The sequence below is a fragment of the Ruditapes philippinarum genome, unplaced genomic scaffold, assembly GCF_026571515.1.
Source record: "Ruditapes philippinarum isolate M1 unplaced genomic scaffold, ASM2657151v2 ctg1381_1_1_1_1, whole genome shotgun sequence".
NCBI classification, from domain to species: domain Eukaryota; kingdom Metazoa; phylum Mollusca; class Bivalvia; order Venerida; family Veneridae; genus Ruditapes; species Ruditapes philippinarum.
In genome coordinates this window covers 537,791-565,009 of record NW_026853170.1, presented here as the reverse complement: position 1 = coordinate 565,009, position 27,219 = coordinate 537,791, and the positions used below count along the sequence as shown (strand labels likewise).

Genomic DNA, 27,219 nt, shown 5'->3' with positions numbered 1-27,219 from the left:
TTTCCGAATATTAATTAGGCCCCATTCGGAAAACCTGCGAACCAATCGCATCATCTCAGCCATTTCCGTCAAACTTCGAGACAACTTATTGGTATTAGCCGAGATGATCCGCGGTCTACGGCGGAAAAGGCCGAAAAGGGTAGTTTGGTCCAAATCACATGTCAAAGATGGCAACACGTGAAATTATGCGAATGAGTGGTCGACTCAATGTTTTGAAGAAATTTCAGTTGATTTCTCAAGGGACACGTGCACTTACATTTCAGGTAAACTCAGATAAGTAGCTGAAAATTACATGATTTTCAAAACTGTGTCCCTCAAAAAATTTATTTAACTTCAAGGTCGTGTGAAAATCGCGAAATCATAAGACAATTAGTATAGTATTTTTTTTAAATTTTAATTTTCATTTAAAAATCTATGATAATCTGCATTTATTTAAGACTGAACTGTATTATCTGAACGAATTATGTCAAACAGACTTGTCCTCGTAATAGATCTAAGTATGTTTAATTTAAAAATGACTTGTCCATATCTGCATGAGGTCAGGATTTCGTCATAATCTCATGTACCTGTCCCAACGATATACAGTCTACTCCACTTACAACGAGATCGGATTTAACCAGATACCGCTTATAATGTACATTCTACTTTGTCCCGGCACATTCTACTTTGTCCCGGCATTTTTCCTTTCATTCTCCTTTCATTTATATTGTATATAACAAGATCTGTCTCTTAAAAATGTATACAATTATGTATACCTGCTTAGAGTGATCCTAATTGATTTTAAAGCACTATGATGTAGAACTAAGATCGGTTTTAGGGAGATATCAGTTACAACGTACATATATTTGACGTCCCATACGTATTTTTTCAGAATTTTAACGAGGTCACATCATTGGCACTTCGTCTGCATCGTCGTCACCTTGAGAAAAACAATGGTGATCAAAAACAAAGGGCAATTAGGGAAGAAATTAAAATTATTTAGCAATTAGCACCTTGTTTTGTCAGCGTTATGGGCTAATTTGTCCTTTAGGTGATGAAATGTCATAACAAAAAATTTTTTTTGAGTCATTAGCACAAAGGAAGCGTCTAATTTCTTGCAGTGTTATTCGGTGTTCATGAGAAATACACTGTGTGACTTGAAAACAAACTTAAAATTGTACATATTAAGACAAACGTAGTTGGTTGGACGTAGTATTATGTGTTTTCATATGTTTTGTCTGCTAGATATATTTATATTATGTATATTTAAAAAAATAAAACAAATACTTCTAAGTGCAAAGTGTTACCTCCCTTTGTGTACTCTTTAAAAAGGATGTTTGTGAAAGCGAAAGTAGAAATAAATGATGTTCGACGGTGTCGGATTTCACAATTTGTTCTGTCCCGGTTATAACAAGGAATCATGCGAAGTCAAGACGATCTTGTTGTATCTGGAGTGCACTGTATATGTATGTTGTTATTTATCAAGTTGCAAGACTGAGTGATTTTATAAACTGATATATGATATACATAGCAGGGCTCTTGCAACTGGACAAATTGGGGGACTTAGTCGTCTGAAGTTTCATAACTTTGCCGAGTTTGAACATTTAAGCGAAATCGATTTCGCAGCACTTTTTTTACTTACTGCATGTACAAATTTTTACGTATCCAGGGCCTTTTTACCTTTTATAACAGGGGCCGGTATAGGGCTGCTTCCCCAACGAAAATTTCTTTAAAATCATGCAGTTTTCCCCAGAAATTGAATTTTCATCAAGTTTTTTCTTCCCCTTTTGCAAATATATCGTGTAATTTTTCCCCAAAATTAAGGGCTGGGCTGCTTCCCAACCTGTGATAAAAAGCCCTGGTATCACACAGGGCTTGTCTTTGCCTCCAGGCATAACTTCAACAGAATTGGTGACAACACAGTTATTGCCGATAATTGACCGCAATTATCACATTCAAATGACATGATATGCCAATCCATCGGACATAATTGCTCTCTAATTTACCAATAAAAAAATCGGAGACCCAATAACCCTGATTGACGGTCGGTAAATTCAAATAAACTGGATCATATAAACCTAGCCAAATTTTTGGAACCCTGTTAGTGTCTGAAGTTGGTTGAAAGAAAATGTTCCCAGGTCATCCAGGAAGCTGTCTTAAAATGAAAGATGAATACATGGATGTAATTATTGCTTTCTGCTTTCAGAGAGGGCTTCACAAAGTTGTTCAGCCTAACCACGGTGCTGTTATACACAAACAATGGCCAATGAAACAATGCAGAACTGCTGCCACTTATGAATATTCTGAAGTAGAGAAAACACAGGATGTTGATGGTGATTTTGATAAATATGATATTTCAGATGTTACACAGAAGAAGCTCAGAAGTAAGTTACTTTACTCTGTTTATCCATTATATTAAACATGAGCTTTCAGGGTATGATTATGTCCAACATTTGGTGTTATGCTTTCACTTGTTAGAAAATGCTGATTCCTGAGATTTTGATTCAGATTCAACTTAGAACTAAGAAATGATGCTTGGGAACTATTGTACAATAAAACTCGATTTTCAGGGTTTTATTCCAGGATTTTGGGAACATGACTAATACCGATGGAATTGGGAATTTCAGTGAAGTTTTATAAAAGAATTGGGAAAAATGCATGACTTTAATTTTGCAGTAATTAAATGAATGTAAAGAATCACTGTCTTAGGATGGCATCTTCAAACATTTAAGCACGATAACAGTGAAGAAGCCCTTATTTTCAATAGTTTTTAGAATTTGTTAACTTTCATTTTGTAACTTTCATTTGGGAATTTTTTTCCTGTGGATTGGGAAAATAATATACTATTTTCAGTTGGGAATATGACCAAATATCGGCTATAAGATAAGACAAAAAAATCCCTGATTTTCTTAAAATAAGACTGCCAACAGACAGGCTTTAAATGTCATTATCTCCTGTACTGGATGGCAGACTTTGATGATACATAATACAAATGATTATTTGTTGGTACTTTAATGCTTTTAACAAATTGAACTTTGACTTCAGGTGTTGTAAACCTTGTTTCCCAGGTGACTTTACCTTGACAAATCTTGTATTTTTCTGGTCTTCTTCTTGATGTTGGTTTAAATTATATAATGACATATTTTAGAAATGGGTATAGAGAAACTGCTCCCTGTACAGTATCACACATATGGCCCTACAATAGAAGGAAAAGATGTGATTGTTCAAGCAAGTAAGTATTAAAGTTCTTGTATAAGATCAGTTTGACTTAATTTTATACAAGAGTGATTTAGTGCTCTATTTCTAATGCAGTAATGGTCAGATTGTTTTGTATGAATATGTCTGCTCTATTTCTCTAATAGTCAGTCACTATCACTATCTTATTGTTGCCATCACATTATTCCACTGTCGTCATGGCTTTATCGCACTGTTGGCATTGCATTGAAGCCATCACACTATCGGATTATTGTACTGTCCTCATGGCATTATCACACTGTCGCCATCAAACTATCCCATTGTCGTCATTGCACTGTCGTACTGTCGTTATTGCACTGTCGCATTGTTGCCCTCTGGATTATAAAGTGCCCTCTGGATTATAAAGTATTTAGAAGGTGAAAGAACTGTATGAAAAATACACATACACGAGAAACTAAAATAAATAATTGCATTGAGATGTAATTTGAAATTTTTTGTCAACCGAATACATTTAATCAGAAGTTTCTAATGTTATAAGCAGAGATGTGGCGTATTTTTTATCAGAAATATTTTTAAGAGGTAAATTTGGTATAATATATAGATTTTTATTTTCTTTTTCTTTTTAGCTCACCTGTCACAAAGTGACATGGTGAGCTTTTGTGATCACTTTTCGTCCGGCCGTCCGTCCGTAAACTTTTACTTTAAACCGCTAAGCCAATTTCATCCAAATATTTAACAGGAATGGTCCATTGGTGGTCACCTTTAAAAATTGTTCAAAGAATTTAATTCCATGCAGAACTCTGGTTGCCATGGCAATTGAAAGAAAAAACTTAAAATATCTTCTTTTAAAAAACCGAAAGAGCTAGAGCTTAGATATTTGGCATAAAACATCTTCTAGTGAGTGTCTATCAAGTTTGTTCAAATAAAAGCTCTGGGGTCAAAATTGGCCCCGCCCCAGGTGGTCATTGCTTTTCCTAATATGTATATAGTAAAAACTTAAAAAATCTTCTTTTAAAAAACCGAAAGAGCTAGAGCTTAAATATTTGGTATGAAACATTGTCTGATCAGCATCTATCAAGTTTGTTCAAATAAAAGCCCTGGGATCAAAATTGGCCCCGCCCCAGGGGGTCATTGCTTTTCCTTAAATGTCTATAGTAAAAACTTAAAAATCTTCTTTTAAAAAACCGAAAGAGCTAGAGCTAAAATATTTGGCATGAAACATTGTCTGATGAGTGTCTACCAAATTTGTTCAAATAAAAGCCCTTGGGTCAAAATTGGCCCCGCTCAGGGGGCGTCATTGATTTTCCTTTTATGTATATAGTAAAAACTTTAAAAAATCTTTTTTTAAAAAACCGAAAGAGCTAGAGCTTAAATATTTGGCATAAAACATTGTCTGATAAGTGTCAACCAAGTTTGTTCAAATAAAAGCCCTGGGGTCAAAATTGGCCCCGCCCCGGGGGTCATTGATTTTCCATATATGTATATTGTAAAAACTTAAAAAAAACTTCTTTTAAAAACCAAAAGATTTAGAGCTTTGATATTGAGCATGAAGCATCTTCTAGTGAGTGTCTACCAAATTTGTTCAAATAAAAGTCCCAAGGTTAAATTGGCCCCGCCATGGGGTCTGATTTTCCTTATATATCTATAGTAAAAACTTAAAAAATCTTCTTTTAAAACCCCAAAAGAGCTAGAGCTTAGATATTTATCATGAAACATCTTCTAATGGGTGTCTACCAAGTTGGTTAAAAAAAGCCCCTGGGTTAAAATTGGCCCCGCCCCAGGTGAGCGATTTCAGGGCCATCATGGCCCTCTTGTTTTTTTAGCTCACCTGATCATATGCTCAGGGTGAGCTATTAGGATCACTCTTCGTCTGTCGTACGTCGTCCGTTGTCCGTTCACACTTTTAAAACGACATCTATTCTGAAACCATAAGGCGAGCGACTACAGGGCCATCATGGCCCTCTTGTTTTTGCATGTATTTATTCATCTATTTTGTGATTTTGTTGAGTAATTAATACAAGCTTAACTACGTTTGAGAAAACCCCTAACATTAACTGCTATTATGAAGTATGTTTCAGTTTCCAATTACATTTTAGTTTAAGATAGAAAGGTCTTATATGAGTTGTTGTAATGACTAATCTTCTTTTTCATTATTCAATAGGAACTGGTACAGGAAAAACGGTGAGTTTTTTTGCATAGGTTTTTTTATTATAAATTTCTTCTATATATATATATAAGTCGGATTTTACATCTATTTCACAGAAATGATCACCATTTTGAGACAGCGTGTCGCACGCAACATTTGGGTCTCTACCTTGAAGGTCTAGGTCACAGTATGACCTTGCGGCAAAATTGTGCCCGGCCCATAACTTTGGTATTTGAAGTTGGATTTTACAACTATTTCACAGAAATGATAACCATATTGAGACGACTTGTCGCGAGCAACATTTGGACGTTACCTTGAAGGTCAAGGTCACAGCATGACCTTGCAGCAAAATGTCCGGCCCATAACTTCGTTATTTGAAGTCAGAATTTACAACTTTTTCACAGAAATGATAACCATATTGAGATGACTTGTCACACGCAACATTTGGGACGCTAAATTGAAGGCCAAGGTCACAGCATGACCTTGCAGCAAAATTGTGTCCAGCCCATAACTTCGTTATTTGAAGTTGGATTCCACAGAAATGATTACCATATTGAGACAATGTGTCGCGCACAACATTCGGGTTGTTTTAACACTTTGAACTTTGTCTGTGACATAACTCTGACACTACAAAAGGTATACCTTCCGGTGTCCAAAACTCATTCGGGGAGCATCACCCGGTTCAACCGGCTCTTGTTTAATGTTGCTTTAAGATAATTAGCATAAAAACAAACTGGATGCTTGAGCAAACAATAGGAACAAGCATATTGTAGGAATAGTAACAAAGTCTTCTTAAACTTTTTGCAGTGTAATAAGACTCTGTAAGATTAGATATATGCATAAGAAATTTATAAAGCAAAGATCACCCAAAATGGATATGTATATAAATTTCTTATTGACCATTTATAAATGGTTTCATTTCAGCTCTCCTTTGCTATTCCAATTGTAGAAAAATTGGAACAGAACAAACACAGACTTGGCGGTACCAAACGTATTCCATTGGTAAGAAATGACAGTTTGTAACTAGCTTGGTAACATCACTTGAAAACTGGAAAATCAGAAATCTGTTTATATCATAAAACATGTAGTTTGCTACACTTGCATAATAATATTGTAGTTCTTAGTAACATTCATGTATTTTAACCTTTTCCCTTATATAAGCGTGTTTCGACGGCTTTTTGCCCCCCCCCCCCCCCCCTTTTTGAGGCCTCAAACAGTGAAAAAATGTCCTATTTAGACCACAAACACTGTTTTTCGTTTGAGAAATGTTGTTAAAAAAGTGACCATTTTTTCGGCGCCGTCCCCCATCCAAATAAGGGGGTTGCCAGAAGGGGGATATGCCCCCTTCTGTTTGGGGGGTTTGAAGGGGGCGGAGTCCCCCTAATCGCCAAGAAAATTTTGGACTTGTGAGAGGCTTAAAATGACCCCAGGTTGATCATAAGGTAACGTGTAACCAACGCTGAAAAGCCTTTGACTCTATCTCAATCCCTTGAGAAGTTGCAGCATTTTGAAGTTAATTTTGATGGAAAAAATCGAGGCAAAAAAGTGATTTTTGGCAATTTTGAGATGTCCCCTCGTTGCCATGGTAACAGGAAATTTAAGACTGAGCATGTCGTTACAAAGGCAATGGTCCAGTCAACATTTGTGCCAAGTTTGATCAGTATTGAAGCATTTTTCATAGTTTCATAGCAGTTTGAACTTGTAAGAGGAGGCTTTTCAGTGAAAATGGCCATTTTTCACAATATGCTCATGGGGGAAAGGGTTAACTAAAAAAATTATAAATGTTACAAAACAACAATTTTTCACCAAAATTAGGTAAAAGACCACATGTTACCATGGAAAAACTAGATTTTGGGTGATTTCAAGGTTTTTCATCATTTTTTGTTAACCTTTTCCCTTATATAAGCGTGTTTCGACGGCTTTTTGCCCCCCCCCCCTTTTTTGAGGCCTCAAACAGTGAAAAAATGTCCTATTTAGACCACAAACACTGTTTTTCGTTTGAGAAATGTTGTTAAAAAAAGTGACCATTTTTTCGGCGCCGTCCCCCATCCAAATAATACATCAGGGGGTTGCCAGAAGGGGGATGTGCCCCCTTCTGTTTGGGGGGTTTGAAGGGGGGCGGAGTCCCCCTCATCGCCAAGAAAATTTTGGACTTGTGAGAGGCTTAAAATGACCCCAGGTTGATCATAAGGTAACGTGTAACCAACGCTGAAAAGCCTTTGACTCTATCTCAATCCCTTGAGAAGTTGCAGCATTTTGAAGTTAATTTTGATGGAAAAAATCGAGGCAAAAAAGTGATTTTTGGCAAATTTGAGATGTCCCCTCGTTGCCATGGTAACAGGAAATTTAAGACTGAGCATGTCGTTACAAAGGCAATGGTCCAGAGAACATTTGTGCCAAGTTTGATCAGTATTGAAGCATTTTTCATAGTTTCATAGCAGTTTGAACTTGTAAGAGGAGGCTTTTCAGTGAAAATGGCCATTTTTCACAATATGCTCATGGGGGAAAGGGTTAAATGAAAGAGTCAATCATATGTTATAATAATAGTTTTATGTCTTTATGTCTCACAAAGATGACATTTACTTAAAAAATAATAATAGTTTTATGTTTTTATGTCTCACAAAGATGACATTTACTTAAAAAACACTCTATTATTAGTTTGCTTGATGCTGTACAAGTTTGTGAGCTTTATATCAAAGTATGTGTTAACTTTCACAACTATTCTGAGAAACATAATACTAAGAAGCTTCAAATCAAATAATATGTTTGGTATGATAAAGGATAGCATGTATGGTATGGCAACAGATGTCATGTATAGTATGGCAAAGGATATCAATTCAACAAATTTGCTTGTTTCATTATGAACATTTGTATTATACCATTACATAAGGAATAGCATTTGTTTGAAATTATATGTTTGCAAGCTTAACATTTAAAAGATAAGGAAAAAGTTCCTGACCTTTATAAGAAAAATTGACAAACTGATCTGTGTATAGCATTTTAAGTGGTCTGATTACACTAGCAGTCACTTTGTTTTGAGAAATCTTGATACAAATTTTCTGTTAGATAATTACTGCATATTTTGTGTTTCCTTTAAAGGTTATTGTATTAACACCAACAAGAGAACTAGCTAATCAGATAAAAGAAGTGTTTGAGAGTTTATGTGACAAAGCAAGGGTGACCTGTGTATATGGTGGAGTAAATATAGAAAAACAAAGTAAGTTTCTACTGTACAGCACTAATTTTTCTCACAATTTTAATTTGAAAAAAATAATAGATGTACTGTTACAGTCATGGCGGCATTGCCATTTCCGTCCGCAAACTTTTTAAGTTGTTTGTGTATTGTCTTCATACTTGACCACAGCAACTGTCGGACAAGACATTCAAGTAGACTAATCTTGACCTTTATTCATAAAAACCATGACCTTCAAGGTTAAATGTTTAAATTTTTCTTAATTTTTGCTGATTTTTGCTTTTAGTGGCTATAAATTTGTAATTTATGAATGGATTGTCTTCAAACATGAACAAAACAATCTTATAGGTTAGACCTTCAAGTTAAGCAGACAGACCTTTACCCTTCTCTTATAAATGACCTTGACCTTGAAGGTAATTCAAAATTACCCTCATTTGTAATTTGAGAAAACAGTCTTTAAACTTGCAGCGTATATAGTCGATATTTTTATCCTTTTGTCGGTAAAATTTGCTAATTTACATTAGTCTGATCTCTATTGCGTGATAATGATCGAAAGCGTTATCGCTGATTGGCTAATCGCTTCACGAGTTGATGTGCATAGGACCGCCTACCTATAGACTGACACGCGCTGACGTATTTGTGTATTTGTGGTTGTAAACAATCGGTAATGTTTATGCGTCCCCAGGCAAAATTAAGCGCACGTGGAATCCTTGCTCTGAAATATTTGCGTCCAGCTGTAATAAACATGCGTACCGGGACTCCGAAATAAGCGTCCCCGAGAACCCTGTGTATATGAAATTTAAAATAACCTTTGTTCATTAATGACATTGACCTTGAAGCTTAAATTATTGAATTTTTACTGATTTTCGCTATAATTGACTGTAACTTGGTAATTAATAATGGATTATCTTTGTATTTGGACAAAACAACCTTTCTCTCATGACCTTCTTAAAGGTTGAACTGATCTTGACCTTGAGCTTCAAATGACCTTGGTAAATTCTCATAATTTTGTTATTTATAGACAGATTTGGATTACACTTGGACAAAACAAGACTTTTTACCAAATAAACATAATGAATAATTCAGATGTGACCCTGTCCATGAATTTACCTTGATAATCAAGGTCAAATCAATGAAATTCTCATATTTTATCCTTTAACCATGAAATTTGGACCTTATGCACATTTTAAGATATAAAATAGAACTTGGATCAGCTGATCTAGTGACCTACTTTCTTGTCCTTTGATGTACAGCTATGAAATTTGGTCCATATGCAAAGTTTTAGATGTGAATTGAACTTTGATATCAGCTGACCTAGATTTTGACAAAGTGACTTACTGTCTTGTCCTTTGATGTACAGTCATGAAATTTAGGCCCTGTGAAATATGACCTTGACTACTGTTTAGTGTTGTAATGTGGTGGCATAGCATTTTTTACAAATTCAATCTTGTTTCTGATTCCTAAAAGAAATTTGTATGCTTTCATATATTGCTCTGTCTATGCAACTTGCTCTTGTTTATTTATAATTCTGTACAAGGGGATATTTTGAATTGTACATTTAAAGATGAACATGTTTGTTATTGCAGTTAATAGTTTACGAAATGGTGCTGATGTGATAGTAGGCACTCCAGGTAGAGTATATGATCTGATGAACAGGAATGAACTTGTGCTAACGGACCTCCAGCATGTTATACTGGATGAGGTAGATCGCATGCTTGACATGGGTTTTGATGAGCAAGTCGAGAAGATTATCATAGACAGCTATCAGTCAGGTGAGTGACACCTTCTATGTGTTGAATTTTAGTTATAGACTTTCCACTATAATTATCTTTCAGTAGCTTTTTAAGTGTTGCAAGATTGATCCACAGTAAATTTTATACTTGAAGCTTCCATGTTTGTCACTCATGATTACGCTCTAGGATTGACCATTTTAGTGTCAGTACAACATGATGCTTGAGATTTGATACCATGTATTCATGCCTTCATTGTAATATTTCAGTATTTAACAACATAAGTAGACATAAAGGCCTATAGCAGAAATATAAATTAATAAAAGAAAGCTTTAAAGGAACTCCACTGAGATCCAAAAGCCTTAAAACATACAATTACCTACACAGCTCAGGTTAGGCACAGAAGGATATGCAAAAGAAATCTACTCAGAAATGAATAGAAAGTTCTATTTTTTGTTATTTTAGCCCAATTTGAGCAAAAAACATTGCAATGCTAATGTTTCACATTAGAATAATTGTTCTGGGAAATGGATTGAGTGAATGATCTGAAATTTGACACAAAAGTTACTGGTCTAGACCTACATGAAATTAAACATTTATCTCGAAAAATTATTTTAAGTCCCATCATGTCAAAAAAAACTCAGCCGAGTCCCTTTAGTGAAACAGATGCAAAGAAATCAGAATGTAAATAATTAATAAGGAATATTACCATAGGACATTAGCAGGGCTCCACAAATTTTTTGGAAGCAACTCGTCCTGCAGAGGAGTAGCTTAGAATTTTTACTCGACCTGCTGCAATATGTACTTGTCCTATAGTTCACTAAAGACCACACATTAGATTAGAAAAGCTGACCATTAAAGCGTATGAATTAAAAAAAAAAATCTGCGATAGCCCTCCCTAGCCTAGGCAGTTTTATGTTGCACCTCCCACCCACTCCAAAGACTATATGATAGATTGGACAAGACTGTACAGAATGGATAGAAAAGGGAGAAGATCACATTTATAACTACATATGATCTTTCCATTCTGGTAAACAGATAGATAATTAAAATGAATATAGCTTACCTTTCAACAATGTCCGTATCAGGAAATGAAAAACTGAAAAACAACAACAACAATGCTATAGATTTCTTATGTGTTCTGGCTCATTTTTGAAGACACTGTTTAACTTTCTCCTCCCTGGGCAAACATGTGCCAATTATCGCATTGTGACATTTTAAAATATTTTTTTGAACAGAGTTACAGACAAATTTTTGTATTACTAAATAAATGTAAAGATCGTTGTTTGTGGAACATCTCGGAATCCCTGCAGCAACTTTTAGTAAGATTTAACAAAACGGAATCAGACCAAATTTAGCGTTGCATTCAACAAATCAACATCCGTTTTGCCGTCAACACGGGGGAATTATTTCGTGCTCTGTTTTACTAGTGAGACTTGAAAAATGGTTTCAAAAGAATACAAAAACTGAATTGAATTGAAATTTGATTATTTTCTGCTAGAAATTTCACTCGTCCTGTAGGACGAGTATTTCTGGGAGATTTACTCGTCCCGAGTCAATTTTTACTCGTATTTACGAGGGGACGAGTGGATTTGTCAAGCCCTGATCAGGAAAACAACTGAAGCAGTTTGGTATTTTGATTCATTATGTGTTGGGTCACTTAAGGAAATGTATAAGTGCACCATCATGCAACTTTTGTTATAGGATTGTTACATCATCCCCTTCCTGAACCAGTTCGTAGATTTTTTACCAAAATTTACTAAAATTATCCTGAAATGGTTGGCCTGCTACAAAATTGAATGGTCATTGTCTGCAGGGCAATCATACCCTGTCTTAATTTTCTGAAATAAATGAATGCTTTGTTATTAAAAACAACCCTAATATCATTAATTTGTTTTTGTTTACAGCAAATAAACCTCAAACTATGTTATACTCTGCCACCATGCCAAGTTGGGTGAGAAATGCTGCAAGAAAATACCTTGATGATGATTATGAATTGATCAGTTTAATTGGTAAAAATAGTGAACAGACTGCTACTACAGTCAAGGTCAGTATTTGGGCCGCGTCACGACAAAACCAACATATTGGGTTTGCGACCAGCATGGATCCAGACCAGCCTGCTCATCCGCGCAGTCTGATCAGGATCCATGCTGTTCACTATCAGTTTCTCTACTTGTTATAGGGTTTGTAAGCGAACAGCATGTATCCTGACCAGACTGCGCGAATGCGCAGGCTGGTCTGGATCCATGCTGGTCGCAAACCCATTATGTTGGTTTTGTCGTGACGCGGCTCATATCATGGTTATCATTGCTTCACTGTAAAATATCATTATAGATTCATATCACACTACAATAAAAGTCAGTAATGCAAGGTTAGTACTGAAACTTTATTCACTGTCGTAACTGTCGTTAAACAATTCAGCATTGTTCAGCAACTAATAATGAAGTGTTTTCAAAAAACATGAACATGATCCCAGATATAAATTCATTTTGCATGCTTTATGTTTAATGTTCCATGAAATAATGTGAAAATTTAGTGAAATATTGTGTATGTCGATATTTATGCGTCACAAAAATTTTGCAAATGTCAAAAAAGTGGATTTTTTGCGTGCAGAAATATTTGCTAAAAATATGATTTCTTGAATTTAATGCTGTTTTTGTGATATTAATTAAGCAGGTACAAGTAAAGAATATGCCGTTATTGTAATCGTTCTATTCAGTTGTTTAATACCTTTGTTATTTATATTATTGTTTGAAATATACATTGTTAGTTTGATAAAGCACCTGATCACACATTTCTTTGTCAGATTTTGAAACATTCTTTTGTTATATGAATAATCTATTGTGTAACTAACACATACATTGTTCCATTCAAACATTTGTGATTTATTAAGACCAACTTAAACAAACAAGCATTGGGAAAAATCAATCTCAGTACATGAACAGTCAAAACTTATTGTAGAAGATGCTGTATGAAAAGTGTATTCAAATGAAAGAAGAAAGTTTGCCTAATAAGAAGTAATTTTGCTTGATCAAATATTTGCGAATATCTCAGATATTTCCATGTTGCAAAGTTGACCAAATCAATGTAATTACATATATTTGTTATTTCAGCAATATGCAATAAAATGTATGGTCTCACAGAAACCGTCACTGATCACATACTTTGTGAAGAACTTTTGTCAGCAGACAGGTAGAGCTATTGTATTCTGTGAGACTAAAATGGAAGTAAATCAGCTGACTGGCAGTGAACTTATACGTCGGTCTAGAGCATTTCATGGTGATATTTCCCAAGCTTCAAGAGATCTAATCCTGAAGGTAAGCTCTGTTTTGATAAACAAAAAGCTAATGTAATTCAAATTGAATCATCTGCTGAAATATTTGGCAAAGTTTGTCTCCTCCAAAATAGTCCATAGTTGACTTTTATGTTCATATTGGTTAGTTTGGTATGTATTTTGTACTAATTTTCTTTAGCAGGTTTACCAGAGAATATTTACACATGTAGTGGTCAAACAAAAGAAAACAACCTCCCATCAAATATGATAGGGCAGACAAAAGACTTCCCATCGTATTAACTTGAAACTTAGTATGTAGATAAACACAGTAAAGTTCTATCTGTAACACCTATTATAAATCAAAGTTCAAGGTCACTTGGACCGGTAAAAACAAATCATAAATCTGCCCATTCTGTCTAAGTGCATTTAGGCTTAGAAACTTCAAAAGTGTATGTCTATGCATCTTTATGAGTTCTACTGGCCACACCTATTTTCAAGTCAAAAGGTTAATTGCACTAGAGCCTGTAATTATGGTACATTAAACTGGCTATTAACTCAAAATGCCTTGACCTGGAAGCTGTGAAGTGTGTAGGTGTACCTTAATGAGTTCAACCTGCCACACCCATTCTCAGATCAAAATGATCAAGGTTGCTAGGATCTGCATTTAAAACATAAAATTTAACTGAGAAACTACAAACCTACCAAACTCAAAATGTCAAAGGTCAAAATATACTAACTTATTTACCTTCTTTATGCTCCCTATATTCTGTAAAATAAGAACTACTGGTGAACATTTTTGTGCGGTATCACAATTAGACCAAGGATCTGAATTGTGACCTTTAATGACTGTTCTTGGTGGTTCATTTAAGTGCCATTATGGCTCTCATGTTCTTATTTGCTTTTGAATAGTTAAGTAATTTTTCATTAGCTTTTGTTTCAACATGCATTTGAAATGATATATTTCAGGATTTTAAAAAAGGTGATTTTCAAGTACTTGTTACAACAGATGTGGCTGCTAGAGGTCTAGATATACCAAATATTGATGTTGTTATACAGAGTTCACCTCCTAATGTGAGTCTAATTCTTACATGACTCTATGTTATGTTTAAGCTAAAATAAAAATATATCTTTTTAACAACTTTTAAAAAATAAATTGAAAATATTTTCAATATTGCCTCTTCCTATATACACGGGATAATGTAGAACTTAAATACACACTAATTCACTTTACCAGGGTTATAAGGCAGTGTTTGCGAGAGAAAGTAACAAATAAAAATTGGTCAGGATGCTTGTCTAGTGAATTGCTCTGATAAGTTCGAACATGGGTCATCTCTGATGTAAAACTAGGTCACAGGAGCTAAAAATCCAAATATCTTGGAAATTGGTCTGCAAGTTTGTTTTGATTATTTCTAAGTCAAGTTGAAATATGGGTCACCTGGGGTCAAAAACTAGGTCACACTGCCGAAATATGGAAAAACCTTGTCCGACATCATAAAAAGGGGGTTTTGTATCCCAAAATGATCGACTGGGTCTCAGATTACAAAATGTTTTATAATTGGGGAACCAGTTAATGTTTCAAAGCTTGCAAGTTTGCATGTCTTTAGAAAAAAAAGGTTCTCCTTGCTTTAGCTATTGATCTCTCAAATACTGGTCAGCAATACACACAATCTTTTTACATAACTGCAGTATCAAGTTTCAAGCTCAAGTTTATTTATTTTCAGTTTAAGTGAACTTATGCTTTTTGTTTTTAATGCAGGACACAAATTACTATATTCATCGTGTTGGTCGAACAGGTAGAGCTGGCAATACAGGAGTATCTATCTTAATGTATACAAAACAGGAAGAAAATGAAGTGCATAATCTTGAAAGAAAGGCTGTAAGTTTTAAACTATTAAACCCCTTCCAACCATAAATTTTAGGGGACTGTTCTAGAAAATATTTAAAAAGAAAATACTTTTCTTTCTTTGAAACTAAATCAGTATTCAGGTACATTTGTATTTATTTTAAACTTGAAACATTTTTGATGATGATTTATGATAAGTCCAGTAGGTCAAGTTTCTAAACTTTTCACGTTTTGACAAAGTTATGTCTCCACTTTTTAGCTCTACTATTCGATAAATATAAGTAGAGCTATTGCAGTCACCCGAGCCTCGGCGTCGGCGTAACCACTTATGTTAAAGTTTTTGTAATAGTTCAAATATTTTCAAAGTCCATAGACATATGGCTTTGAAACTTTGCACACTTGTTCACCATCATGACCCCAACCTGTAGACAGGAGGAGGTAACTCTATCAAGCATTTTGACAGAATTATGCCCCTTTTTCGACTTAGAATTTACGTTAAAGTTTTTGTAATAGTTCAAATATTTTCAAAGTCCATTGACATATGGCTTTGAAACTTTGCACACTTGTTCACCATCATGACCCCAACCTGTAGACAAGAGGAGGTAACTCTATCAAGCATTTTGACAGAATTATGCCCCTTTTTCGACTTAGAATTTACGTTAAAGTTTTTGTAATAGTTCAAATATTTTCAAAGTCCATTGACATATGGCTTTGAAACTTTGCACACTTGTTCAACATCATGACCCCAACTTGTAAACAGGAGGAGGTAACTCTATCAAGCATTTTGACAAAATTATGCCCCTTTTTCGACTTAGAATTTACGTTAAAGTTTTTGTAATAGTTCAAATGTTTTCAAAGTACATTGACATATGGCTTTGAAACTTTGCACACTTGTTCACAATCATGACCCCAACCTGTAAACAGGAGGAGGTAACTGTATCTAGCATTTTTTTTTACTATCAAGCATTAAGAATAGTCCAGTGTTGCTGTCCTACCGACAGCTCTTGATTTAAACAACAATAATTAAAAGGATTACCATCCCTTTTCCCAGTTTTGAGGAAAGCTATCATTTCCCATCATGCTTGATATTTTTCATTTTCTTCAAGTCACAAGTAATTTAACACTTGCATATGAATTATACTTCCAGGATCATGTTTGTTTAATACTTATATTCTTAAATGTATACATTTCCATGATTTTTATGTGATTTTTTTCTCCTAAAGATATAAGTAAAAAAGGGTGCGAAAGCAAACTAAAAGATGAAATATCATTCCTTTTTCAGAAAACCCCTTTTGAGCAATTATCACCTCCAACACTGGATGACTTTATGGCAGTGTGTGAAAAAGATGTTACCAAGTAAGTTTGAATGGACAGAACAAAAATTTTAGATCCCTTAGGTTATGTGAAATAACATTCTTGATGCTATAATATGAGATAATAAAAATATAATATATACCCGAAGGAAAAAGGATGCAGGGTAAAATAATATGGAATAGATTTTTAATAGCTTTGTTGGATCATGAAAATTTTTCAAATTATTATCTGGGTCACTGTGTACTCAACACGGTAATGAGAATTAAGGAGGCATGTAATGTACTGTGTCTGGTAGTGTACTGTGTCCGGTAGTGTACTGTTTCCGGTAGTGTACTGTTTCCAGTAGTGTACTGTGTCCAGTAAGGCTCCCACGTTTACAATTTTTTGGAAACGTTTACACGACTGCTAAGAACCGAAACGATACCGTTTAAACGGTGGTACCTCTATGTACTATACACACCATGTATTTGAGTCGCCAAATGATGTCTTTCATTCTATTTTTAATACATGTACAAATAAAGAATGTGCAAGGCTCATCACGATTGATTCAGCACACATTTTTTTGCATTGTAACCCCATTTTTTACCAAAAATGTATTATGTCACGAGCAATTTTGCACACCCATTTTCCGTTTGTTTACTTTGGAATAAACCACTAGAATTGATAAAATCCATAATTACAGGCAATGATTTAGAAATTTTGTAACACAATATGGTCATTTCGATTAAACGGTAAACAATATCGTAAACGTTTATGAATGAAAATCGAAACGAATCCGTTTAACGTGTAATCGTGGGGGCCTTAGTGTCCAGTAATGCACTTTCCAGTAGTTTACTGTGTCCGGTAGTGTACTGTTTCTGGTAGTGTACTGTGTCCGATAGTGTACTGTTTCTGGTAGTGTACTGTGTCCAGTAGTGTACTGTGTCTGGTAGTGCACTGTGTCCGGTAGTGTACTGTGTCCAGTAGTGTACTTTGTCTGGTAGTGTACTGTTTCCGATAGTGTATTGTGTCCAGTAGTGTACTGTGTCCGGTAGTACACTGTGTCAGTAGTGTACTGTGTCTGGTAGTGTACTGTGTCCGGTAGTGTACTGTGTCTGGTAGTGTACTGTGTCCAGTAGTGTACTGTTTCCGGTAGTTTACTGTGTCCAGTAGTGCACTGTTTCCGATAGTGTATTGTGTCCAGTAGTTTACTGTTTCTGGTAATGTACTGTGTCCTGTTTCTGGTAGTGTACTTTGTCCAGTAGTGTACTGTGTCTGGTAGTGTACTGTGTCCTGAATTGTACTGTTTCCGATAGTGTATTGTGTCCAGTAGTTTACTGTTTCTGGTAATGTGATGTGTCCTGTTTCTGGTAGTGTACTGTGTCCAGTAGTGTACTGTGTCCAGTAGTGTACTGTGTCCGGTAGTGTTCTGTGTCCGGTAGTGTACTGTTTCTGGTAGTGTACTGTGTCCAGTAGTGTACTGTGTCTGGTAGTGTACTGTGTCCGATAGTGTATTGTGTCCAGTAGTTTACTGTTTCTGGTAATATACTGTGTCCTGTTTCCTGTAGTGAACTGTGTCCGATAGTGTACTGTGTCGGGTAGTGTACAGTGACCAGTAGTGTACTATGTCCAGTAGTGTACTGTGTCCTGTGTCTAGTAGTTGATGTGTCCAGTAGTGTACTGTGTTCATTTGTGTACTGTTTCTGGTAGTGTACTGTGTCTGGTAGTGTACTGTGTCTAGTAGTGTACTGTGTCCAGTAGTGTACTGTGTCTGGTAGTGTACAGTGACCAGTAGTGTACTATGTCCAGTAGTGTACTGTGTCCTGTGTCTAGTAGTGTACTGTGTCCAATAGTGTACTGTGTCCAGTAGTGTACTGTGTTCATTAGTGTACTGTTTCTGGTAGTGTACTGTGTCATGTGTCTAGTAGTGTACTGTGTCCAGGATAGTACTGTGTTCATTCGTGTACTGTTTCTGGTAGTGTACTGTGTCTGGAGTTTAATTCCATGTAGAACTCTGGTTGCCATGGCAACCTAAAGAAAAAACTTAAAAAATCTTCTTTTAAAAAACCCAAAGAGCTAGAGCTTAGATATTTGGCATGAAACATCTTCTAGTGAGTGTCTAACAAGTTTGTTCAAATAAAAGCCCTGGGGTCAAAATTGGCCCGGCCTCAGGGGGTCATTGATTTTCCCTATATGCATATAGTAAAAACTTAAAAATCTTCTCTTAAAGAACTAAAAGAGCTAGAGCTAAGATATTTAGCATGAAACATGTTCTAATGGATGTCTACCAAGTTTGTTCAAATAACAGCCCTGGGGTCAAAATTGGCCCCGCCCCGGGGGTCATTGATTTTCCTTATATGCATATAGTAAAAACTTAAAAAATCTTCTTTTAAAGAACTCAAAGAGCTAGAGCTAAGATATTTGGCATGAAACATCTTCTAGTGAGTGTCTACTAAGTTCGTTCAAATAAGAGCTCTGGGGTCAAAACTGGCCCCACCCTTGGGGGGGTTATTGATTTTCCCATTATGCATATAGTAAAAACTTAAAAATCTTCTTTTAAAGAACTAAAAGAGCTAGAGCTAAGATATTTAGCATGAAACATGTTCTAATGTGTGTCTACCCAGTTTGTTCAAATAAAAGCCCTGGGATCAAAATTGGCCCCACCCCGGGGGTCATTGATTTTCCATATATGCATATAGTAAAAACTTAAAAAATCTTCTTTTAAAGAATTAAAAGAGCTAGAGCTAAGATATTTGGCATGAAACATCTTGTAGTGAGTGTATTTTCCATATATGCATATTGTAAAAACTTTAAAAATCTTCTTTTAAAGAACTAAAAGAGCTAGAGCTAAGATATTTAGTATGAAACATGTTCTAATGGTTGTCTACCAAGATTGTTCAAATAAAAGCCCTGGGATCAAAATTGGCCCCGCCCCGGGGGTCATTGATTTTCCTTATATGTGTATAGCACAGACCTGGGGATAATTACATTGATCAGTAATTGATTAAATTACAATTACTTTCAGATTTTATTGTAATTGATTAAGATTGATTACTCACATTTGTCTCTGTAATCAATTGAATTACAATTACTTTTAAGAGAGTAATTGATTGATAATTGATTACATTGAATGTACATTAAACCACCCCAGAATTAAGACCACCCTGCTATTAAGACCATTTTTAAAAAGATTCTTTAAGTCAATGGTTTCATGATCCAGATTTAACCACCTGCTTATTCACTTTTAAGACCACCATTATAAGTCAGTCCAAATTTTTGTTTTAATTTTAATGTGACTATCGAGACCACTGATATTGAAGTCAACACCTATCTAGATCTTAAATTTGTTGTTATGATCTGCTTGAATGCTCTTGAGCATGACACTTGATTTCACAAGGTGTGAAAAACTGTTATTGGGTTATTTTATGAAATTAGGTGAGAAGGTCAATTTTAGAGTGGTACATTGTTGCTTTCAGCACATTTATTTTTTGAAAATTTAAATTTTCATTTGATTTATGTACATCATATAATGAGTGATACTGTAAAATTAACGTTAAATTTCTCCAGAAATATGTTTTCCTTTTATCAGATTAAATATCAAGGCATTCTTTGATAGTTTCTTTTTAAATGTATTTGTAGATACATATAAATAAACATATTGTTTATTCATGATAGTTTCTTTTATAATGTATTTGTAGATACATATAAATAAACATATTGTTTATTCATACAAAATGACTTAAGTAGACCATGGTCTTAAAGTATGTAAGCAATGATAAAAATGTTCACTTTTATCAGTCTAATTGAGGATTTTTACTGTATAACTAATAAACAAAAGTTAAACTGTATAATGTAAAATAAAGGCATCCTTTGAACTTAAATAGTTTCCTTTTAAATCTGAAAGTAATCAATGTCAATCAAAATGTAATCATAATTACTGACTGAATTTAAGCTGTAATTGATTAATTACAATTAATGTAATCAGTTTTGGGCTAGGTAATCAATTACATGATGATTACAGTGTAATCATGTAATCAATTACAAGATCAATGATTACAGTTACCCCAGGTCTGATATAGCAAAAACTTAAAAAATCTTCTCTGAAAAAACCCAAATAGCTAGTGTTAAGATATTAAGCATGAAACATGTTCTAGTGAGTGTCTACAAAGTTTGTTAAAAAAAAAGCCCTTGGGTCAAAATTGGCCCCGCCCTGGGGGTCATTGATTTTCCTTATATGTGTATAGCAAAAACTTAAAAATCTTCTTTGAAAAATCCCAAAGAGCTAGAGCTAAGATATTTGGCATGAAACATTTTCTAGTAAGTGTCTTCAAAGTTTGTTCAGGTCAAAACTGGCCCGCCCCAGGGGTGTCATTGTTTTGAACTATATATGTATAGTAAAAACTTAAAAAATCTTCTTTTAAAAAACCCAATGAGCTAGAGCTTAGATGTTTAGCATGAAACATCTTCTTATGATTGTCTACCAAGTTTGTTCAAATAAAAGCCCTTGGGTTAAAATTAGCCCTGCAAGGGTGGGGGAAGAGGTCATTGTTTTTCATTATATGTGTGTAGTAAAAACTTATCGTGAAAAATCTTCTAATGGGTGTATTCCAAGTTTGTTCAAATAAAAGCCCGGGGGTTTAAACTGGCCCCGCTCCGGGGGCCTTTATACAGGTGAGCGACCTCAGGGCCATCTTAGCCCTCTTGTTTCTTTTATATTTGATTTTAAAGTAATACTATGAGACATTTACAACAATAAATTTGCTATCTTTCTTCAAGGAATATTTTTGTCTATGATACTTTCATTGGGCATATATTGCTCTGTTAAATGTTGTTCTGCGTCAGCGGAACTCTTGTTTCTTTAGATTTAACATGTTAACATGTGTCACAAAAGCAGCACAATTTCGATGAACTAATTCACTTATAATTATAAACTTTTTACTTTCCTTTATTTTTCTTTTGGTCCCCCTCCCCAAATATTAAATAATACATGTATGTATTGTGACAAAATTGATAACTGAATAAGGCTAGGAAGTAAATATCTTTACATGTTTTGATAAAAATTTTGATATGAGCAAAATTCAACTTGTTTTAACTCGTTGATCAGTGTAAAATTTGAATGTTAAACACAATATTAAATTGATATACTTTACTTCAAAAACCAAAATATGTAAGTTTAATGTTATGTGATTTGCCTTCAGTAACAACCACTTACAATCACCATGACATTAGAAATGCAATACATAAATAATCATACTCTTTTCTGTGCTGAAGACAGTATGCATGGTATCCTATTTAAATTATTGTATTTTTTGTTTTGAAGGGAACTTCAGAGTGTACCTGATGAATTGATAAATCACTTTATGGAGAGAGCCGACATATTGATTCAGAAGGAAGGGGCACAGAAGATGTTAGCTGCATCTCTTGCACTTGCATCTGGTGCTAAACAATTCTTCTTCAGATCCCTTATAACTTACCAAGAGGTACATTTGATTAGATATTATGTCAAAATCATTTCTTATAGTTTTAGGCAAAATTGTCATATGTATGTAGTCTTAAAGTGTAGGAAACATACAAAATCCCTCTTGGTTAAACTCGTCTTATCTTAAAACCAGTTTCACTGTAAACATGTCTAGTGATGATCACCCACTCTGTTATGGTAATAGGGGGGAAACTTTTGAAAATTTGTTGGATTTTGTTATCATTTTCCAAAAAAGGTCCTTTGGTAGCTGTCAACCAATATTGTTCAGATAATTTCATTTATTTAAAAGAAATATAATAAATAATGAAAACTATGAAAGTCAGCTTGGTTTTATCCGCCAGATACATTTAGATATGAATAAATCAATATAGAAAAAAATTATATGTTTGTTACTGTCTAAAAAGATTGGTAAATTTGTTTTTGAGAAGTCAAAAATGAAGGTCCATAACAGGTGGGGTTGAGTTTTGATATATGAATATGAGGAAAATTTTGCAAATCATTACAAAAACTGTTGTGAGTATGATATATAACATATCTTGTGTAATATTTCAGGGCTTAAAATACCTTGTGTAATATTTCAGGGTTAAAATATCTTGTGTAATATTTCAGGGCTTAAAATATATTGTGTAATATTTCAGGGTTAAAATATCTGGTGTAATATTTCAGGGCTTCACAACATTACTTTATAAAGGAGATAGAAGTGATAATCGTCATGTACAGGAGAAAGTTAGGAGATATTTTGAAAAGATGAATGTAAAGTATCAGAATGTCCCCAAAATTTGGGCAGACAAACTTTAATTAATTTTCCATATCATTTATTTTTGACTTCTTTAAAGTGGAGAAAAATTTGTTTTAAAAAGTCTTTTGGTTGCTATAGCCCTGAAAACCAAGAATATGGTATTTAAAATTTATTGGCAATTGTTTTAAAAACGTTTATGGTAAAAGGTAAAAACAAAAAAAAAAAAATATTTATGAAAAAAACTTGAAAAAGCTTTGGGCCCATTTCATTAGCTTTATAAAGGAGGTTTTTAAACAGTAATCCCCCTTAAATGATTTTGAGTTTTTAAGGCAAAGTGTAAGGTTTTTTAAAAATTGCCCTCACTGCTGTGGTTTGAACTTTGGATTCTTTCATGTGAGGAAACTATCAGCTAGCTTACGGAACATCAGTGGTTCTACTCGCGTGCCAGTTTCTGCCTGAAATAATGCACGGAAGGCCACCTGAGGTCTTCCTCCACGAGTAAAGCTGGAACATCGCCATATGACCTATGATGTGTTGGTGTGACTGAAACCCAATGAAACAAACAAATTAAACTTGTTGATGGGGGTATGAATAACATTTAAGGATAGCACCAATGAACCGATTACTTTGTCTCATAATTAAAACATTTCATAATTAAAACATTTCATAATTAAAACATTTCAGTGGAATCTGCTTATCTTCAGTCTCAGTCTATTCCTACTGTACACTATACATGTTCTATATTGTTTTTTAATAGAGCTTGGTTTTTGATGTGAAAGCAGAGGATGCAAGGATTGTTCTGGAAGGATTTGATGATGTAAGATCAAGTAATTCAGAAAGTATTGAGCAAGTCAGAGAATTACCAGACATTAATTCAGTACACAGATTTACAATGCCAAGAAAACATAATAGGTATTCTGACAGGCATGGTTCATTTCGAAGGCATGGAAACCAGGGATGGTTGGATAGAAATGAAGATGGAATGAATAGATATGAGCAAAGAGATAGACCTAATAGACATGAGCAAAGAGACAGACCTAATTTCAGGGGTAGGTTTAATGATGGAGGAAGAAAGTTTGACTTTGACAGAAATAGTGGTTATAGAGGTTCCCATGGTAAACAGAGAAGACAAGAGTTTGAATGGGATGATGATGATTTCTAGGCAGCAGTTCTAGAATCCATGCAGTGTCAAGTAGATCATGCGACCAATACAAATGAGATCATGTACTTTAGACTTAAACTTTGTTAAATATGAGCAGTTTTTCATGAGACTCAAATAAAAGTCGAGAATTTATGTATACATCTGGTAACGTAAATTTCTAATCTATAATTAGAATCTTTTACATGCGAGTGTCAAATTATTCCATCTTTCATCTATGGAATAGGTAATCAATCAGGTTTTCGAAAGCTAGCAGTGTGTTGAAGTGTGATATGTCATGATTTCAAGCTACTTGATGTCATATGAATAAGAAGCACACCTTCTGAACTTGTTTTTGAAAGTGTAAACTTAACATATGATTGTGCAGATAGTTTTGATTTAGCACATGTATTTCATAAGATCTTCGGCTGATGATATACATTGTATGCTGTTATTTTCGCTACTGGTTAAGTGGAGAAATTGTCAGTTATGATGTGGGGCTCGTGCTGGTCCAGAATGAGAAATGTCGGCTTCTTTGTTGCTTCTGCAAATATGACTGAAATACTGTCATGAGTTTATGTTGAATATAATGCCATAGACTGTTGTGTATTGTTGATATTTTAGGACATTTTGCAACCTTATGTCTGATAATCTTCAACATAACATATATTTTAATTGATCCTGTTTATATAGAGAGAATTATAAATAGAATATCTAGTGTTTCAATTTTCTTTTTAATTTTTAAGTAGAATGTCAAGTATTTCCTTTTTTAAGTTTTAGGAAAGTTACATTAAAGTCCATCTTTATCTCCATTGATATGCTTCCTGGATATACTTGTAAAATAAATTCTTAATGTACACCAAAGTTCATTGTTGTTGCAAGTTACATCATATACATACTTACTAAATAATACAAAGTCCATAATTGTACCAAGTTTGATTATATTCATCCTAACTAGCCAATACAAAGTTTATTGTTCTGGTAAGTTACATGTAGGTGATATCTATTTTACCCCGGTTATTTTCGTATTAAGCATTCGGAAAATAAACTTTGGGCAAGCTGGATATAAACTAATTAATGTCTGTTTTAATGTTTTCTTTCACCAATACAAATTTCAAGTATTTGATATCTCATATTTTAAAAAGCAGCCTGTCCTGTAGTCAAAATATTTATTACAAAATAATGGTATAAACAAGGGAGTTGACATAACTGAAGAATCTATTTACCCCAAATTATATTCCCTTTTTTGCACATTTGATTTTAGTTTGATTATCCTATATATCAGTGAGTTTGCTTAAATTAAGCTCTATATATTTCTTAGTCATTCTACTTCCTGAACTTTAGTAAAATAGCGCAGTTATTAAAATTAACATTTGACACCTTATGCACAGGGCATTTTCCTACTCTGAATTTAGAGAAAATGTTATCTGTTTCTACATGTTTGATATATTGGTGGCACTTTATGACTAATAACTAGTACAAAATGTACATGACACCATTTTCAGAGTTGATTTCAGCAATTTATCAAACAGTTGCTTGGTCGTGAATGAAGTTTTGTGGTATGTGTGTTTACCTAACATAGATACATGAAATAATAAAGATGTTCATTTATTTTATTACTATTCATAGCCACACATGGAATATTAATAAGGACAGTAAGTTCACAAAATAATAATTTGTTATAGTTTCAGTTAAATTATTGCAGATATTTATAAAAATAAAATGATGAATTTTTCAATTGGTTATCTAATTACTTTACCCTATATGATGGTAGTCATGCCCCATTTATAATGATATCCACTGCTGATAGAATAGGGAGATATTGAAATTGTGTTGTACATTCTTTTGTCCTTCAGTACAGATACATTTGGGTCCAATTTTAATTAAACATTAAGTGCTCTCAAACTCTAGCTAATATTTTTTTGATTTATTTTTGTTGCTTTGTAAAATGCCTTTTTTATGAAGGAAAATGACCATTTTCTGCCATATTTTACATCTGGTTGGTTAGTTCATTATGAAATTCAGCATAAATGTATAATATAATAAACAAAATTAAATGTTTTGTTTGGAATGATAAGTAAAGAGATAATCAATGACTATGTATGTCTATCTATTTATTTATTTATTGAACCACTACACAGATTCCTTCACTTAATTTTATATCAGTAGTTACAGCCTTAACAATCTTTATCATTTAACTTGACGATTATATCTATATTATGGGGGAAAGTCTATCTACTCATCTGGATGTTTAAAGTTGGTTTGAAACTTTGTATACTTGTTACTGATCATCATCCTAATAATTATTATAGATGTTGAAATATGAATTTTTTTCAAAACAACTTATATTAAGTTTTTTTGATATATATGATCAGTACATGTGCTGGGAATGACAAATATGCATTTTATTTGGATTTTAAAGGCGTTTTGAGCTCCAAACCCCAAGTGTCTGTGGTTTTGTCTCCCTTCCGTTATAAATCTATACACGTGTAATTTAATTGACTTTATACATTTATTACTTCCCTTGCGCCTATTAAATAGGACAGATCATTTTCGAAAAAGATAAAAATAGAAACAGTTTTTACACAAATTTTTGCTGATTAGGAATTCCTGTGACTCTTTATTGAGGTTATGGTATCCTGCATAAAAAATAAGACTCCGGCAACTTGCCAATGTATTGATCATTTATTGATACAAATGTTCACAATACATTCTCCATAACCCTACATTCATTTGTATATGTATGTATACGTGTTTAACTTATCTTATTATGCTTACTATCATTTTACATTTGCACGTATCAGTGCAAAAAGTGACGTTGTGTCCATTCTTGTTAATAATATAGTGGATGAACAGGTGAAAGTCAAAATAAGTAAATAACATTTTGCCATATGTTTTTTTTCAATCGAATAAAAGATAATTAACTCATGGCCAAAGATATCCATCAATTATGTAGTTATCATTAACATTATCAATAATATAGTTTACTTGCTTTAAACAATTATGCAACTTTTTTTAGCACGATATATACGCAGCGAAAGGTGTTTGTTTAATGGAACATGATGGATTTGTAAGAGAGACTAACATAAAAAATATAGTCAGTTCCGCTCAAAAAATGCGCATAATGTCACTTCAGTCCGAATCTACGGATCGATATACATTTGTGTATTACATGCAATATCCTTGAAAAGTATAATATATATACCAGTG

The 27,219-nt window shown here is 34.0% G+C and overlaps 1 protein-coding gene across 1 annotated transcript; it reads left to right on the top strand.

Moving 5' to 3' along the window:
• The first annotated feature begins 101 nt into the window (after positions 1–101).
• Positions 102–24,033, top strand: LOC132735989 (ATP-dependent RNA helicase DDX50-like). The gene is made up of 15 exons (XM_060723034.1): positions 102–263; positions 2,186–2,363; positions 3,128–3,211; positions 5,336–5,355; positions 6,245–6,322; positions 8,420–8,537; positions 10,100–10,285; positions 12,151–12,290; positions 13,357–13,560; positions 14,484–14,588; positions 15,274–15,393; positions 16,643–16,716; positions 21,974–22,133; positions 22,799–22,915; positions 23,629–24,033. The coding sequence occupies exons 1-15, from the start codon at positions 159–161 to the stop codon at positions 24,031–24,033; spliced, it is 2,094 nt and encodes a 697-aa protein (XP_060579017.1). The 5' UTR covers positions 102–158.
• Positions 24,034–27,219: the final 3,186 nt, after the last annotated feature.